This window comes from Pithys albifrons, chromosome Z (genome assembly GCF_047495875.1).
Source record: "Pithys albifrons albifrons isolate INPA30051 chromosome Z, PitAlb_v1, whole genome shotgun sequence".
Lineage (NCBI taxonomy): Eukaryota > Metazoa > Chordata > Aves > Passeriformes > Thamnophilidae > Pithys > Pithys albifrons.
Genome location: NC_092497.1, coordinates 48,277,198 through 48,295,303, shown reverse-complemented (window position 1 = coordinate 48,295,303; position 18,106 = coordinate 48,277,198). Strand labels below are relative to the sequence as shown.

The window sequence follows — 18,106 nt, the reverse complement described above, 5'->3', positions numbered from 1 at the left end:
GTGTGTGCAGCTCGAGCACCTCCGGCTGTTCAGAAACGACCATTTCCGAAGGAAGCTTCGTGGGAAAACTCCGCAAGCCATTCCTGTAGCGGGAGAGCGAATAACTGTTCCCCATCTAGATCGGGACCCGGTCGCGCTCGAGAGAAACCGGAGACGTTTCAGGCGCTACCAACAGGTTCCTCCGCTGCTTCCACGGAACGCGGCCGCGCCCGTCCCCGCCGCGGGCCGACACGGTGCCCGCTCGCCCGCCCTCTGCTGCGCCCGCCCGACGGGGCGTCGCTGCTGCCGCCCCGCGCTGCGCGGAGGGGGCGCTGCCCCTGCCGCGACGGGGCCGCCCCAGCTGCGGTGTCCCTGCCCGTGGGGGGTCGGCTCCCCTCGTCAGCCCGGACGAGGGCGGACGTCGGCAAGCGACACCGCTCCTCTCGACGCCCGCCGGAGCAGAGCGGCGGAGACGCCCTGGAACCGCGCTTGGCCCCGTGGAGTTGCGGGGCAGGGCCGGGCCCCATGGCGGGGAGGAGGAGCAGGAGCTGCCGCAGCTGGGATTGGGGGCCGCCGGCACCGCCCGGCCGGCCCGGGGGGAGGAGGCGGCGGGAGGAGGAGCGGCGGCGAGGACCGCAGCGAGCTGACGGGGCTCGGCGCGCCGGTCCCTGAAGATGGCGGCGGCGGAGCCGGGCGCTGCTCCGGGCGGCGGCTCCGTGCCCGTCCTCTTCTGCTTCTCGGTCTTCGCGCGGCCCTCCAGCGTGCCCCACGGCGCCGGGTACGAGCTGCTGATCCAGAAGTTCCTCAGCCTGTACGGGGACCAGATAGACATGCACCGCAAGTTCGTGGTGCAGCTCTTCGCCGAGGAGTGGAGCCAGTACATCGACCTGCCAAAGGGCTTCGTGGTCAACGAGCGCTGCAAGGTGCGCTTGGTCCCGCTGCAGATCCAGGTGAGCCCCGGCGGCGCTGCCACAGGTGCGTGTGTGGGCGGGCAGCCTGTCCCGTCCCGCGCGGCTGCATGGCAAACCCGGCCCCTGCCAGGGAGCAGCGGGGAGCCCACAGCGGGCTGGGGACATGGGCAGAACGCTGACAGACCAAGCTGACGTGTTTCTCCGTGGAAACTTTCGTTTTCCTCAGGCGGGGAGGCAGGTGTGCTCTGCGCCATTGCAATTTATTAACCGGGCTTTGCCTTCAGCGAGCCAGAACTTACTTGGCGTCATGAATGGGAAAACAGTCAGGTGGCTGAAGTAATCAGTGTTCTCCATTAAAACAGGCGGCTCCTACTACCTGGCCTTAACCAGAGCTAATGCTGCTAGGTGAAAACTCGAAGGGTGACGATAAAATGGGCTCTGTCAGAGCTTGGTATCTTAGGTTGTAGGTCGTCAGGACTTCTGTATCCCTCTTTGCCTCGAAAAGCTCTTCCCGATTTACAGATTTGTAGCTCGCTAATTTTGTGACCTCAAACCCGGAAGCCAGACTTCCAGACAGATGCAATACGTGTATTTGATATGCAGACACCTATTACCTACTGAAGATTGCTGCAAGTTTGCTGTCATAGTTCAACTTGAAACATACTCCTTCTTACTTTCTCCGGTATTAAAGAATTCAGCTTAAAAAAACCTAACCCAAACCCCACAACAATAAGCTCTGCATCATTACTGTTTGCATTCTGAATATTTTTTTTAAATTTACAATTAAGAAGTTTTAGTTCGTCAAGCCAACATTTCTAAAAATTCGAAAAGTGATATCATGAAACCTGAAAAATGCTCGTCTTCATTTTATGTTTTCAGAAATGGTCTTATTCAAGCTGTTTGCTTAGTTGTAGTGTCTTGAACCTATAAACTCTCAAGGTGTCCCATTTGCTTATACTGTACAATAAGGATGCCTCTGAAGTCTCTTGTTCTTTTCTTAATTTTATGTATAGAAAGAGTGTCTAAGAAGACCAAACAAGTTTAATAACTTATTTTGTCATTTATTGTTAATTCTCATCATATACACTCATGATACTCAATTTAAAACTTTTTTTTTTCTTGTATTACAAACAGAATTTCTGGGGCCCCAGCCAGGGAAATTGGAAAGGGACAGGGTCTCCAGCTTCCAAAAAGAGTTGATACAGGTATCAATGCAAACTAGGATTTTAAAAACAGAATTGAGTAATCTGAGCACATAACGGTGTTGCAGATCCAAATTTTGTTTCTTATTTCTGTGTGCAGGTCACTACTCTGCAAAGACCCTCTTGCAGATGCCTTCTGCACTGAAACTGTAATTGCAGCCTGAACATTCATAGCAGGACATACATCTTGGAGCAAATGATCAGTCTTGAGACAGGGCAGGATATGTCACACTCAGGGTGCAGATGTGCTGCGCGTCTTTAACTGACTGCAGGAATTGAAGGTGAACCAGTATTTTATGCACTGATCGCTGCCTTATGCTGATACTGTTGCAGTCCTATGACAATAGCAACTGTTGATATGAAAAGGATGATACTTGTGTGTCCCCGTGATATGCTTCAGCAGCTGTGAATGAGCTGAAGACATCACAATGATGTCAGTCAGCTTGCCTTAAGCCACAGGCAGGTGCTCAGAGATCATTTGTTTGGGCAACATTTAGTATGATACAGACACAGCTGTGCTTTTTAAGACCTTTAGGATTTACCTGTGGGAATATTATACTTTCTTTCTGTATATTCATTCATGCATTGCCACTATTACGTGCCCTTTGCCCCTTCATTCCTTCCTGATATTTAACCCTGCAGTTATACACAACTTTGGTTTTTCAGCTTGATGTGTGATGTTGTCAGTTGAATCACTGTTTTGAATGTGTCTTTTGCTCACTGCTGTGATCAGACTTGTATATTTGGAAAGATGTATTTGGTTTAAAATTAAGAGTCATGGATACTAGCATCTGTATCCCTAGACAATAATTTCAGTGTTTTTTATGCGTATTTTATTAAATATCTGTATGCGTTTAGCTGAGCGGTGGCATTTTAACCCCTAGGGCAGCTAGTGCCCAGAACTCTGAAAGTTACCTTCCTGTTTTGATTCCTGTGCAGGCCTGTAATAGGCATCCTGCTAAGAAAAGGATGCCTTTTGTTACAGTAGCTCAAGGAATGTCAGCATCAAATGGTGTTTGACTGGACTGTTTCAATTTCCTGTCCCTGCAGATGAGAGGGGCAGTAATCTCGTGGAGAAATTGCCATATGCTGCCCTTGGAAAGCCACTCCATGCCACTCAGTTCAAGGTTTGATCTGTACAGGGACATTTTCTGTCCAGTTGTTTTATGCCTTTGTATTGTCCTCATCTATGTATATGTGTTTAGTTTGGCTCTTCTGACACAAAACAGCCACTGAAACTTTTAATGGCCACCCAGTGTTAGTCAGGCTGATGGGGTGCAGTACACTGTGATGTTTGGCCTGGCTGCCACTCTTGAAACTCCCCAGTCACAGACTGGCAATGAGGAGGGACATTTCCTCTGGCCTCTGCCAACTTGAGAGATTGAGTACTAGCTGAAAGGAGACATCTGCTTTTCACGGGTTTTATATGTGTTAAAAAGTTTTAAAAGACTAGTGTTTTTAGTTTGGCTGGGGGAATGTAGGACCAGTTTAACCTCTTCTAACTCTACACAAAGTTAAATAGTGTTACAGAGGTGGTTGTGTTTTGTTGTAATTTTGTAGCTGCCTTTGAAGGAGGGAAACAGTAAGGAAAAACTTTTGAGATAGCCAAAGAAAAGACAGCTATATGCATGTTACATCTGTGCAATAGAGATGTTCAGGCACCATTTAAATAAATATGCAAGAGAGGCTATTTCACAGTTGTCATAATTTCAGGGTGAGTCTTCTGCAGTAGTACTGGTGCTCTGTCTTGACAAACTGTTAAACCTTAAGATACTAAAGCTAAAAAAGTAACCTTGTTACTGACGTCACTGAATAAATCACTTCTGTTTCAGGATGGTTTTTTGAGACACATTGATGTCTTAGGCATATCTTTCTTATGAAAGGCTGTTTATAGAATGATACTCAACTGTTGCTGAATGATATGATAAATAAAATAGAACTATTTAAACACAGATTTTCACTCTTATTGCACATATTTAATATTGCTATGTTCAGATGCTTTGGAAATTGAACTAACATTAACTCAGGAACCCAAGTTCATTTTCTGAAGACAAGGAAAATCCAATGCATAAATTTCAGAGGAGTTTTTTCATGTTTTTTTAGAGTGCAATTATAAATTTTTATACACTAATACACTTCTAGATAATTATTTTTTTTTAAAAGCAGCACATGAACACCTAAAGAAGGGGAAAAAAAGGACTGAAAATACTGAAAGAGTTTTTTTTAATTAAATCCAGATTCTTCGTTTCTCTATCTTACTCTGCAGCACACCTTTTAGTGATTTTAGATTTTGTTGAAAAGTTTTGTACAGCCTTAGTTATATGAACATCAAGACTTATCTAACTAAATCTGTCCTCTTTAAATGCTGAGGTGTATATAAAAGGCTGCATATTGGCTAAGCATATAATATATATTTGTGTTCCTAAATTGAAATACTTGTAACCTATTTTTTTTTTTGAAATACATTAAACTGAATTTATTCATTTTTCTTTTCCTTCAAAAGATAGGCAGCAAAGTACAACTGAATCTTAGCGATTTCCTAGAAATAAAGGCGAAGAATAGATTATAGATTATTTTTGTTGTCTTTTTAATGCCATCCTTGAAATACCAAGGCTGCAACATCCTCTGCTCTGCCCTTTTAGTGGGTAACCTTTGCACAAAATTTATGAGATGACTAGTAATGTCAGATGGGATTATTTCTTTGCTTCCAGTTTCTTGTTCATTACTAATACTGTGAGGAAATTTCATTTTGTATGTGTAATGATTTCATGGAGTTTGAACAGGGAAAGTACAGATAAAGAGCCAGTATACCTGAATATTTTTGTAAAGCTGAAATTATAGTCCTTCATCACAATCATATTTTGCCTGATTTATAATAACCAGCAGAGATGAAATAGATGTGGAAAAATACCTCTCCTTTCCCACCTAGGCCTTTTCTAGAGTAGGATTTAAAGCTGTATGTAACTCGTGACAGCATACCTTTAAATCCTGGTCTGGACAAGGTCCTAGAGATGACTCCTCTAGCTGGGTGAAAGAGCTGCATCAGGTTACATGTCCATTTGGTGTGCCTATTCTTGTGCTGTGGTTGACCTCCAGCTGGAGAACGGAAAGTCTGGTGACAGAGGTGAAGTGGAACAAATGGAAATGCCTAAATGCTGTTGGGGGGACTTCAGGTGATTTGGCTGGGGTTTTTTTGTTTGTTTGTTCAAGTTTTTTAAGGTTATTGTGGATGAGTAGATGTTATATTCAGGATGCATTCCACCAGGCACCATATGGCAGCAGTGTCTCTCCATCCTTGCCCAGCCGGCCTCTCCCCAGGCAGGAGTCAAACAGGTGTTGGTGTGTCAGCCCAAGGTTTGATATTTTTGTGTAGGTTTGCTCCCTCCCTGCTCACTGTCAGAGTGTGTCACTGGAATAGTGTGGGTGGTAGTGATTTTCACTGTCAGGGGATGTGTGAAGTGGAATTGTCAGGGCTGGAGGTGTCCCATGTCCCTGATGCAGTGTGGCCCTAGAAGGGGACATGACTTTGAAAGAAAGTGAGTAGTAGGATTTATGTGGCACACTGAAGAATCAGTAAATGGAGCCTTTCCTTTATACATAGCAAATACTTACATGAATTTATTTATAGACTGTATTAGCTACTGTTTATGAAACATAATTTCAAACTGCTTTCTGCTATGCTCTGTCCTTCCCATATCTGCTAGTCCAAGCATTGACTTTTTAATCTTACTGTGTATTTTTCCAGTTTCTTCATGTTCTGCCATGATTCAGACTACAAGTTAATCAGAAATAAACATGAAAATTAATATAGGAATTATTAATGTTAGATTTTGTAAAAGCCTTCATTTAGCAAATCTATAGTTGACACAACTCCATTTTAAAGTGCTGCTGGTATTAATCTGAAGGCATAAATGAAATCATATCAAACCAGCTTCACAATAAAGAAAAGCAGATACAGTGCTTTTGTTCCAGCTCCCTGTGATGTTTGACATAAATACATGGGATTATGGATTCAGTGGAAGTCTATAATGGAGATGCTCTTTGGCTGGATAGGCAGTCAGTTTTCTTCTGCACTTCACTGTTAAATCAGAATGATGTTGAATTGGGCTGTATAAGATTGGTTCCAAATCCACTGTGTGCAATTATTCCATTGTCCTTGTCACTGATGAGGGCAAATACTGTTTTTGCAGAAGGTTCCAAGCTGGGAGGAACTACAAACATCTGAGAGAGCAGAGTTCAGGCTTTTTGGAGCAAGTTGGAGAGCCTTGAGGGAAAGCTGTATGGGAAGCAGATGAGGTCACTTGGTCTGTTCAGCCTGGAGGAGAGGATGCAGAGTGAAGACCTTGTTGCAGTCTATAACTTCCTTGTGAGGGGAAAGGGAGAGGTGGCCACTGATCTCTTCCCTGTGGTGACCAGTGACAGGACCTGAGGGAATGGCCTGAAGCTGAGTCAAGGGAGGTTGAGGTTGGATATTAGAAAAACCGTCTTCACTCATAGGATGACTAGGTGCTGGAAGAGGCTCCCCAGGGAAGTGGTCAGAGGATCAAGCCTGACAGAGTTTGAGAAGCGTTTGGACAATGCTCTCAGGTACATGGTGTGAGTCTTGGAGTGTCCTGCACTGGGTGAGGAGTTGGACTCGATGATCTTTGTGGGTCCCTTCCAACTCAGCATACTCTGTGATTCTATGAAACAAGGTAGAATAAGATGCAGTTCAAAATGGAAGCCACAAATGTAGAAATAATCAACTACACAAATAAAAGATGAGGGGGGAGTTCAAGGGGTGATTTTAAGTTTAAAATCTGCCTCAATAATATATCATCAACTATGAAAGTACAAAATAAACACGGCCTGCAAGGACTGTGAATTGACTATCTTTAAGGCTCTGCTAGTGCAGGGAAGTAAGTATAGGCAGAGAAACACTCCTGTGATAGTAGGTATAAGTGTCTCACTGTAGGCTGTAATTTGAAGACTACCCTGAAGACAACCATGAAAGTTATTTGAGTTGTAGGAAGAAATATTAAAACCTTTAGATATGTTTTAGAATAAGGAGAGGGAGGGAAAGGACTGAAGGGAGACCAGGTCTGAATCTCGAGGTCTGGTATTAAGTGCTCTTGTGTTTCACTATGGACTGAACTGGAAATAACACTCCTGCATGGCAACAGTGGAACTGTGTGTGAGAAGACACTGAAGGGTAGAGATACCATACTGCTATGGGTTTTACAGCAGTTCTGTTGCAGAATAGTCAGACTAGGTAAGTGTCTCTGAAGAATGTTTGTGTTTGTTTGATCCTTCTCTAGAGGCAGACTATGCAGCTTCTTGAAGGCCTTCCTAATTTTTTCACATTTGTTCCTCTGCTAAGGGTGGTAGAGCCATCTGCTGCATTAGCTTAGGAAGATGTATATCAACACAGTAAATTAACTCCATGTAGTTAACTCTGTAATCTATGATGGTTTGTGGTAGTTCAAAATGTTCTTAAAATATAAAAGAATCACAGAGTCAACTAGGTTGGAAAAGATCTCTGAAATTGAGTCCAACTTATGACCTAACGCCACTATGTCAACTAAATCATGGCACTATGGAAACATCCAGTCTTTTCTTAAATACCTCAAGGATGATAATTCCACCACCTTCCTGGGTTGACCATTTCAATATCTTATCAACTTTTCTGTGAAGCAATTCTTCCTGTTGTTCAACCTAACCTCCCCCGGCACAGCTTTCAAAGTGATGGAATGATTTATAGAAGAAAATAATCATCTTTGCTTTCCGTATTAATGCCAAGACAAAATGACACATTTTTTGAGTAAAAGCCACACTTTAAATATTGCCTATTCTAATTATTCTATTTTAATTGCAGTAGGAAAAGTAGGAAAGTTAAATGTTACAATTGACTTCTGTTATGATAATAAGTGTCAAAGACAGAAGGGTCACAGTGGGTGCTCCATGTAGAGTTGAACTGTACGTTAGTACTTCCTACCAACTGGTTTCTGCATTGTTCAAATGCATAGATGGATGGTGTTCAAGAACAAGGAATTTATTAATATTTGATTTTATGTCCAATCTTTCTTAGTCCCAGATCTCACTTACTAGATGGTATAGAGTTGCAGAAGTAATTTTTGGGAGAGTTATCTAGGGACTGCCTTCTCCAGGTCCTTGATCAAATCAGCTGCTGCTTTGCTGAATGCTGAAAATGTCCAAGGATGGAGATCCCACAGCCATGGTAACCTGTTTCAGTGCAGCTGTATCTTCCTAGTGGGAAAGATTTTCCTGATTTCTCTTGTGATGCTGTTTTTCTGTGCCATCAGTGGGTTCAGTGTTAATAGCATCTGCTCTATGGTTGTTACTGCATTTGCCTCTGTAACTGCTTGTATTAATGTCCCATAAGGACTGGAGAAACCGTGGTTATAAATGTTTGCTGTTTTGGCAGTCGTGATGTACTGAATCTGAGACGTGTGGGAATTTAGCATTTAAAGTTATTAACACAAGTAATTTTATGAACATTTTGTACTGGCCATTCCATATGGTTGAGTATGGCTGTTATTGTAGTTTTTTTAGCCCTGGGAATTGAGATCAAAAGCATTTTACTTGGGAGATGTGGTGAATCACTGAAAGTTTTGGAACTAATATTTATGGATTCCCAATTCCCTTGTGGAGAATAGACCTTGGCTGACCACCCAGTGCCCACCAAACTGCTCCATCACTCCCCCTCCTCAACAGGACAGGAGTGAAAAAATATAACAAAAAGTTTGCACATCAAGATAGGGAGTGATCACTCACCAATTACCATCATGGACAAAACAGACTTGACTTGGGGAAATTAATTTAATGTGTTGCCAATCAATAACAGAGTAGAATAATGTGAAACAAGAAAAAAATGTAAAAACACCTTTCCTGATCCCTTCCTTCTTCCCAGCTTTAGCTTAATTTCCAGCTTCTCTACCTCCTCCAGTCAAGCTGCATGGAATGGTGGGTAAGGGAAGTTGTGATCAGTTCATAACCCTTCACCTTCTGTCACTTATCCTTTACACACTCTTCAGCTGTTCTAGCATGGGGTCCCTCACATGGGAGATAGTCAGTCATGAACTTCTCAAATGTGGGTCCTTCCCACAGGCTGCAGTCCTTCAAAAACTGTTCCAGTGTGGGCCATTTCCAAGGGATGCAATGCTTAAAGAACAAACTGCTCCAGTGGACATTAGTGATGGGGTCACAAGTCCTGCCAGCAAACCTGCTCCAGTGAGCGTTCTTCTTCACAGAGTCTCAGGTCCTGCTTGGAGCCTGCTCCAGTGTAGGGGTCTCCACAGAGTCACAGCCTACTTCAAACACATCCACCTGCACTGGCATGGGGTCCTCCAGAGGCTGCAGGTGGATCTCTGCTCTACCAATAACCTCTGTTAGCTGGAAGGGTGCACCACGGGGTGCAGGGGAATCTCTGCTCTGGCACCTGCTGCACAGTGGGTTTTTTTAACCTTTCTTAAATATGTTATCACAGAGATGTTGCTAGCATCACTGATGCAGCAGATCCATCTTGAATTCAGCTGGCATAGGCACTGTCTGACATGTAGCTGTTTCTGGCATCTTCTCACAAAAGGCACTGCTACAGCCTCCCATCATGAAAACCTTGCCATGTAAACCCAACATCTGTGCTCATTCAAAATACATAATTTTGCATATTTTTAATTTTGTTTTATTAAAGCTTTACAACTTCAGTTTGTATAAAATGAAATATATACAGTTAATGGCTACTTCCCAGAAGCTGTTTATTCAATTTACCAGTCTGCTGAAAAGCTTATGAATGGATGTAAATTCTCTCAAATTGCTTGACAACTAAGTGATAGTATGTAGCTCTTTTCTTTCCCTGTAGCTTCCTCCTGAAGCTATATCCTTTGCTTCCACAGGTACTGCAAATAATACAAAACACTCTTTCAAAGTGTGAGAAAATGAAGTGAGTTTTTTTTTCTTATCCCCTCCCTTCTACTCCACTTGGTAGCCAGTATTAGGGAAACTCTAGGGGATTACTTTTGTCTTTAAAATGTATTCGGTTCAGTTTCTGAAATCCTGACAAGCTTTTTAACTTTCCTTCTAGCCTTTGGCCGCTCATCAGACTTGTACTTAAACATGTCTTAGACAATCAAACTGACTACACAATAGAAGTATTGAAAATATGTGTGCATACAATATTTGATAGCAAGTAGAAGGCAGAAGTCTGAATTTTTTTTACTTTAATTTATCCTGATTCTATATCAGTTCCAGGAGTTGTGAATTGAAAAATGAATTTGAAGACTGTAGTTTCACTGTTGGTGCTTTTTTTTTTTTTAATGTACTTTAGGCAGTGTGCTGCTCCACCCCCTTCGGGGTTCAGAAATTTCCATGTACATTTATGTTCACTCATGTATCCCACCTAATAAAATCTTGATTACTTATTGATGACTGTACCGTACTGTTCAGTATCAGCTGTTCACTTGAATTTAGAAACACACCAAAATAAGGTTTGAAAAACCTTTCTCCTATTTTACCTCAAAGTAACATAAATCCATTACCTGGCAGAGGCATTGCAAACTCTTTCTCATTTTACTGCTTTTATGACAGTCTCCACTGCCATGGAAAACATTATCTTTATTTATTTTCTCAGATTACTACTTTGGGCAACCTGACACCCTCAAGCACTGTTTTTTTCTGTTGTGATATGCAAGAGCGATTCCGGCTTGCCATCAAATACTTTGGTGATATCATCAGCGTAGGTCAACGACTGGTATGTTTGATTTTTCTTTTGTTTTTGATCACACACATAAACTCTTATTTTACACACAGACAGTTTAATAAATCCTCAGTTTCAGGTAATAACAATGTCTTTGTTTTTATTTTTCTTTAATAATTTCTTTTTTTAAACAATATTTTCCGTCCTTTCCTCTTGCAGCTCCAAGGTGCACGGCTCTTAGGAATTCCAGTTATTGTAACTGAACAGTATCCCAAAGGTCTTGGCAGCACTGTGCAAGAAATTGATTTAACAGGAGCTAAACTTGTGCTTCCCAAGACAAAATTTTCTATGGTGTTGCCAGAAGTTGAAGCAGCATTAGCAGAGATCCCTGGAGTCCGCAGCATTGTTCTCTTTGGAGTAGAAGTATGTGCCTTGCCATTCTTATACTGGTTTATGGTAATGTCTCTTGGTGCACGTATTAAGCATTGCTTTCTGTAATTAAAAAACACAACTCAATTTATATTACCTAGAGCTCAGATATCCTGTATAGAATAAATTATTCTTATGTTGTCTTTGATACTATCTTATAATAAAATTTGAAATGAGATATTTGTAAACTACAGGCTTTTGTCTCAGTCTTGGTATTTCAAAAACGCACATTGAGTTCTCTAGTAATGTCAGGGGTATAAAAAGATGTATTTGAACTTTAATTATGTACTCTAATTTGGCATTATGCTACTTATGTTTTATAATAATAATAGATATATAATAATGTCTCCTCTGTAGACTCATGTCTGCATCCAGCAAACAGCATTGGAATTGATTGGCAGAGGTCTGGAAGTTCATATTGTAGCTGATGCCACCTCATCAAGAAGTATGATGGACAGAATGTTTGCTCTGGAGGTAAGCTTCTGAGTCAAGGCTTTCTTCACCTTGTGTTTGTATGTTAAGTTCCTTGCTTATTGTAAGCTAACAAGGAATTTCTAAAGACGAAACAATGTGCAAATGTAGATATGAGAAGAGGTGATTGCTCTGATTCTTAGAATTATCATCCAACATGGAGAATTACTGCTTTATTTTGTTTATTATGATTTAATATATATAACTCAGTTTGGGATGTTAGGATTTTATAAGTGATTGTTTCATGTGGTCTAGGGTACTCTGTATAAACATTAGCATTTTAGGGTATTTTTCTTATGGAGTGTTATCTGTACATTAGGCATAAAAGTGCTGCAAAGCTTTTGGTTTTGTTATTCCAAAATGTATTTTTTCAGCTGTTGAAATTCCTTGAAACACAATGAAATGCAGTAAATGATCCTTTTCAAAGCTCCTTCTTATATGTCTGTCCCTCCCTCTGCTTTCCTTCATCAGTTCAAATTAAAGCTTAATCGCAAGACCCTGTGATTATAGTAAAGATTCCCTTCCTCCCTGCTTGTAGGAGCTTAGCCTAACTAAATGCTGAGAAAGTGTAGATAAATGTAGCAAGAAGATTTAAAAGCACATAGAACTCTGTGCTAGCAAAATCATGCAAGTGATTTTTTGGTGGTGTACTCTTAACTTGCCTATGGGCATCACTGTTGGAAATCAAAAACTGATACATCCATTAAGTATTGCAGTTTTTGCCTGAAGTTCCTACAATTATTTGGAAATTGAAGCTAATAATAACTACAGCATGTTACACTTCTGTGTAGCTTTTGAGAAGGCTTAATCTGTTCCATATGAATAAGAGAATTAAAGGCTAAAGAGAAATCCCCAGCATAAAATGATTGATGAAACCTGTGACTTTGATTAAGTGGAAACCTAATGTCAACTGACATGTAGAGCATAGTGACACACACACAGAGTACAGGAATGACTGGAATCATGGACTTCCCAAATCAATGTGGTGCAGCAGCAGCAAGAGATAAAACAAATACAGAGAACCTGGAATCTGTTTGCCTTAACTGTGTATGTTTTTGTATATTTAATTACCGTTTACACTGTGTCTGTAAGAGTAGAAGTTGGGTCAGGGTAACGGGTTAAAACAGTGACTAGCTAACTTTGTTTTTCTTTCTAGTCAAAAAGTTACTGATGATCTTAAAAGTGTAATTGCTTGCAGAAGCTGTAATCCAGGCAAACTGGTCAGTTCTAGGTAACGTTTTAGTATACCTTTGCAATGCTTTCTCACCAAGCATAAGAAGAATGTTTTGCTGTGGTCCCTTATCATTACAATATGATTCAGGGAATATTTGCTGCCCTGCAATGTTGAGCAAGCCAGTTATGTGGTGGTAACGCCTTCTCGGCTGTGCGTGGCTTTGCAGACCAACATTTTCCTCTTTCCGTGTTACAGAACCTCTCTCAAAAATGCTACTGAGAGATGCTAGAGCAGGCAAAAGATGGGTATGCTTGGGAGAAGACAAGGAGATAGGGACATGGGTACTGGACTTACCTGTAATCCTGATTGATCTTGATGACACGTTTCTTAGGGAAGTTGGTAACATACCAAAGCATTGGGTAATCCTCCTTTAGTCTCACCACACAGCTCACAGTTCCTAGTCACATCATTTTAACTAATTAGTGAGTGTGACCTTGTCTCCTGTGCAAATTTGCACCATACCTAGTGAGCTGAGGTGAGATTTCTTGATTGGGGTTCCTTGGATCCTTCTCCTTACCTTTCTGGGAATGTGGGTGTAACGTTTGTCTTTTCACAGTAATACAGCCCTTCTCTTTTCACAATGACCTTTCAAGGCTAATAAAAAGTGACCTTGCAGTCATAACAACCACCTTCCCCAGGAAACTCACGTAAGTCCCATCTGGTCCCTCCTGGTCCTTCAGTTCTCCACATTGTCCATCACATAACACGTGTTTTGATCATGCTGGTGATGATCATGCAAATATCTGAGCAGGTGTACTAGAAATTGCAATTGAATTAATTGATAACCAAAGCTTTCATGTCTGCCTGGATGACAGATTGTCTCCTCATCTGTTGCATACTTAAAAATGACCGCAGACAAAAACTTGCAGTCAAAAAAATCCTCAGAAATTTTCATTGGTGAAATAATTCAACCCAACTGTGAAAGGTTACAGCTGCTCTGAATCTGCCCTATCTGATGAACATGCCTTGTGTCACTGCTTTATCTAGGATTGAGAAAGTTTAGTCTGTTCCAGCTGGATTTCTTTTCCGTTCTTTTTCTGTTCTACTTGTTTCTGCAGTGTGGATGCAACATACTCGTGATAATTTTCTTCTTCTCAAAGACTGTGTGCTAAGGAAACTTGTAACTTCCTTGAAAATCATCCAGTGTGCTTAAAACATGCATCTCTTCCCTTCTGTTAATTGTAAATTGTATTTACTCCTAGAATAGAGCATAAGCCTCGTTACTATGTTATGGTTTGTTTTGCTTTTAAAGAGAAGACGTTCTCTCTTTCAATCAACATTTCACAGATATTAATGATTTTCCCCCATCAATTGCTTTGTAGTTGAACAACTAAACAACAGTGATCTATGCCCTAGAAAGTTTGTAGCTTCTTTTCCCTTTAGTGATTACAATTGAAACCAGTATGTATGTAGCTGTGTTTTCTGCATCTTACCCTGGCTTGACTCATTCAGGATCCCATTAAATTAGGTGGAGCATGCAGCTGAGTGGAGAATGATGGAGGCAAAGCTGGCTCCATGAAGAGTTTTGCTGCCAAAGATGATGCCAGAGAGTTTTGCTGGGAAGATGATGGTGGGTGGGGAGTGGTGAGCCTTTGCTAAAGATAACTTTGCTGTGTAAGCAACAGTTTGTCTTAAAAGTCCAAAAACTTTGAATAAGTCCTGTGGCCTGGGCTACGTGAAGCATTATCCTGTTGAGTTTCACACCTAAAAGATCTAGTAGACCTCTTTTAGTTTTGCTATCTGTGCAGCTGTGCATTTTATTCTGTAGCCTGAGAGAACTAACTCTGGAGTTACTAAGACTGTAATGAAACATCAGTTAAAAAGCGCTGCTGATGTGGCAGTATGATTTTTAGTGTCTTTAGAAGAGATTTTCCTTCTGCCTTCAGAGATTACTCCCAGTGCACTGTGTAGTCCAAAAGCTGAAGTAGTAGTATGTAACAAGGGCTGAAAGAGAAGTTGTTAAAATTTCTCAATTAATGATTTTAGCTTGGACCTCACTATTTTATTTTTCCCACAAGCCTCTTAAATCTACATAAAAATGAATAAAGCTGTCCTCTGGATCATGCAAGGGGGAAGGGTTGTTAAGAGATTATTGGGTTGTTGTCTACTGCCTATTAAATCTCACAAGGGGAAAGAATCCAGTCCAAGTGGGAAGCCTTATTTGTAATCCAGGGCAGCCTTTTGCCTCAGGAAAGTCTACAACTAAGTCAATTTTTATCCTAGCTTTTTATAAATGATACCACTAAAAAATGCTTGAATGGAATTGGCAGTACTTTTGTTAGTAGGGGATGTTTTTAAAAATGCCTTCTGTCTTTTTTACAAAATGTACACTTGTTCACATTTTCAAATGCTTCACATTTTCCTCTCTCTGCTCTTTTCTCTTTCAGCGTCTTGCTCGTACTGGAATTATAGTTACTACTAGTGAAGCGATATTGCTGCAGCTGGTAGCTGACAAAGAACATCCAAAATTCAAAGAAATCCAAAATCTCATTAAGGCAAGTGCCCCTGAGTCAGGGCTTCTATCCAAAGTGTAAAGTGAATGTGAGGAAAGCAGATCTCACTATCCTCTTTAAAGAGGAAGGCAAGATGTAAGCGCACATGTACACCTTCTTTGCTCAAAGTTTCATAGACATGTAAAAATAAAAGTTGACATACTCGTGCTTGCCTTAGCAAAATTGTCTGTTTATACATCTGAATGCCAGTGTGTTCTGTTTAGTTACAGCTCTCAGAGGTTTTGGGTACCATAGGACCCTTTTGTTGTCAAATTTCCTTATTTATTTCTTTTTTAAAAAGTGAAAAATTAACAAGTTAACAGAGGTACCTGCTAGTCCATACTATACACTGATTGTAACAGCTCCAAAAATGCATAATTCTGTGACACCTCTTGATTGTGTGCTTTGTAAAAGTGTTCTGTGATACTCTGTTTTACATTTTTATTAATAGAAGATAATTATGTATTCGATAAATGTGATGTTACATGCTTTAATGTTCTATGTAAGTTAAGTGTTTTAATAGGGCATAAGTTAAAACTGAGTAAGATATACGGACATGTGCGCTTTTGTTCTCTAGGATAAAATTTAAGCACTTTACTTCATAGACAAGGCAGATAAATAAAGCAGCAGCTGATGTTTGATAGCCCTCGTTAGCTGAAGCCTGCATCATGACTTTCAAATATACTGAAATTGACTGCCCAAGGCTGTACTTTACTTAAGTGTATACAAACAGAAAACTGTCGTGTAGTGAGTTCTTTATAAACAACTGGTGTAAAGTCCTTCAGAACTTGAAAATATTACCAAAACTTCAAATCCATAATGGTTAGGATGTTTAAGAAAAAAGCCCTTGGGTTCAAATGCTAAATCTATTGCTAAGTTTAGATTTATTTTGCTTTTTTTGAGCCCCATTTTAGTTGTTGAATAATTCTTACCAGTTTATTTACTCAAGTGGGCTCCGAAAGATGCCTCAGGATCTCTAGGGTTTTGTGCTTTTTTGTGGGCTATAGTTGGGTGAAGTTTGAATAGAATGTGGCCTAAAAGCATTCCTCAGAAAAACAACGTCTTTAACTTAATAATACATGTATTTTCTATCAAGAACTAATCTTTTAACATGTGATTGTTCAGAAATGCACTTCCTTAATGTTCTAGGGGATTAAATAATGTTTAAAGTTTACAGTTTGCCTGAAACATTTATTTTTTTAAGAGTACTAGACGATGTCATACTTAACACTGATCTTTTTGGTAGAAAACTGGTTGTTTTAAATTGCTTATTTTCCCCACAAGATGACTCTAAAAGAATTGTTTCATAAATAAAAATAGTTTCCATTGTTTCACATAACCTTTATATGTTAAAATAAATAAAGAGTTAACATTTGCTATCTCTCTTATGCTTGTGATATTTATTGAAGAGCAAATCCTGAAAGCTGTGTTTGCCATGGACCTTATTCTGGTTTGTACAGCAGTGGAAGTTCTATAGATGTTATGGGAATTTTGTGTAAAGATCAAGAGTGGATAATGTTGAATGATTCTTGTCTTCTATGTCTTGTTACAGTGTTAGTTACTGCTCCAGAATGCAAGGAATGAACATTATGCTTCAAGCTGGAGGCAGGGATGCAAGCTGAGTTAAAAAAACCTTGTTCTGTATCACTGAACTACTTCTAACCTTCTTTCTGGTGCATTAGTCATGTTGCTAGCAGTATAAAGTTCACTTACATAAATCAACAATGATGCAAAAAATACTTTAAATTTATTACGAAATAGTGGTTTTATTGCTTTCTTGCCTGTGTGTGTTGATAGTACCAAAAGGTAGCAATTGAAGATGAAATTGTAATTTTTTTTTACGTAGTTATTTTTGAAATAATATGAATTTCCTCAGTAACAAATATGCAGATTTTTAAGAAATAATTATGTTGGTTACTAAAATTTTACCATTTTTGTACAAGAATAAGTTGCAGGACAGGTGTCACATCTTCCATTACACACAGTCCTTCTGTAAGATTTTTGTCACGAGGGGAATCATTTGGTAGCAAGATGGCACTAGAGAAGAAGATAAAAAATACATTGATATTCACTGTGATGGTTCTACTTTTCTTTTTTTCTTGTATTTGCATTGCCTTCTCTGGACACTAAATTTTTTTCAAGGTCCTTAATTTGCAGAGTTTTTCCCCATAAGCTTTAAAAATAACAATTCAGAATATCCTGTGTTGTCTTATAAAACTGACTTATTAGATGTGAATTTATGGACATAATGATTGAATTCCTCTTTTAGATGGGTGCAGAACCAGCATCACAACGGATCATTCAGATGAGATTGTAAGAGTGTTTATTTAAAAAAAATGGAAAAAAAATTTGCATACTTCTCTTACTTAAATAAATTTATTCATGGGAGATAATTTCCTTTTCTTCTTCATGCTCTCACTCATTTGCATTTTTTGTTCTCTGACTAGTGGATATTCCCATGAAGTAGAACAGCAGGACTGAGTTCTTTGAGAAGGGGTCTGCAGGATGTTGCATTATCTACTAAGAACAGGAAATAAATTAATGAAATAACATGGAGCATGATTGCTTACGGCTATACTCAGGTGATTGTGAAGAAACCTAATTCATCACTGTCCATCAAGCTGTCCTTTATTTCAAGACTTTACTACAGCTGTGGCTAAGCACACAGTTGCCACCTGCTGTAGGTGTCTTCAGCA

The 18,106-nt window shown here is 40.1% G+C and overlaps 1 protein-coding gene across 2 annotated transcripts; it reads left to right on the top strand.

The window, feature by feature from the left end:
* The first annotated feature begins 578 nt into the window (after window positions 1–578).
* On the top strand, window positions 579–16,791 carry ISOC1 (isochorismatase domain containing 1). Of its 2 annotated transcripts, XM_071581463.1 has the most exons (6): window positions 579–929; window positions 10,719–10,838; window positions 11,004–11,207; window positions 11,571–11,687; window positions 13,512–13,565; window positions 15,306–15,366. In XM_071581463.1, exons 1-5 carry the CDS (start codon window positions 654–656, stop codon window positions 13,524–13,526), a joined length of 732 nt encoding a protein of 243 aa, XP_071437564.1. In that variant the 5' UTR covers window positions 579–653; the 3' UTR covers window positions 13,527–13,565; window positions 15,306–15,366. The 2 variants fall into 2 exon arrangements, with proteins under 2 accessions (XP_071437564.1, XP_071437563.1); XM_071581462.1 differs by lacking the exon at window positions 13,512–13,565 and having other exon boundaries at window positions 15,306–16,791.
* Window positions 16,792–18,106: the final 1,315 nt, after the last annotated feature.

Bases quoted from the DNA above. Each gene is read 5' to 3' on its own strand.
- ISOC1 (XM_071581462.1), top strand. From the start codon at position 654: ATGGCGGCGGCGGAGCCGGGCGCTGCTCCGGGCGGCGGCTCCGTGCCC. The intron at 10,839-11,003 runs GTATGTTTGATT...TTCCTCTTGCAG, and splicing joins TCAGCGTAGGTCAACGACTG to CTCCAAGGTGCACGGCTCTT. The intron at 11,208-11,570 runs GTATGTGCCTTG...TCTCCTCTGTAG, and splicing joins TTGTTCTCTTTGGAGTAGAA to ACTCATGTCTGCATCCAGCA.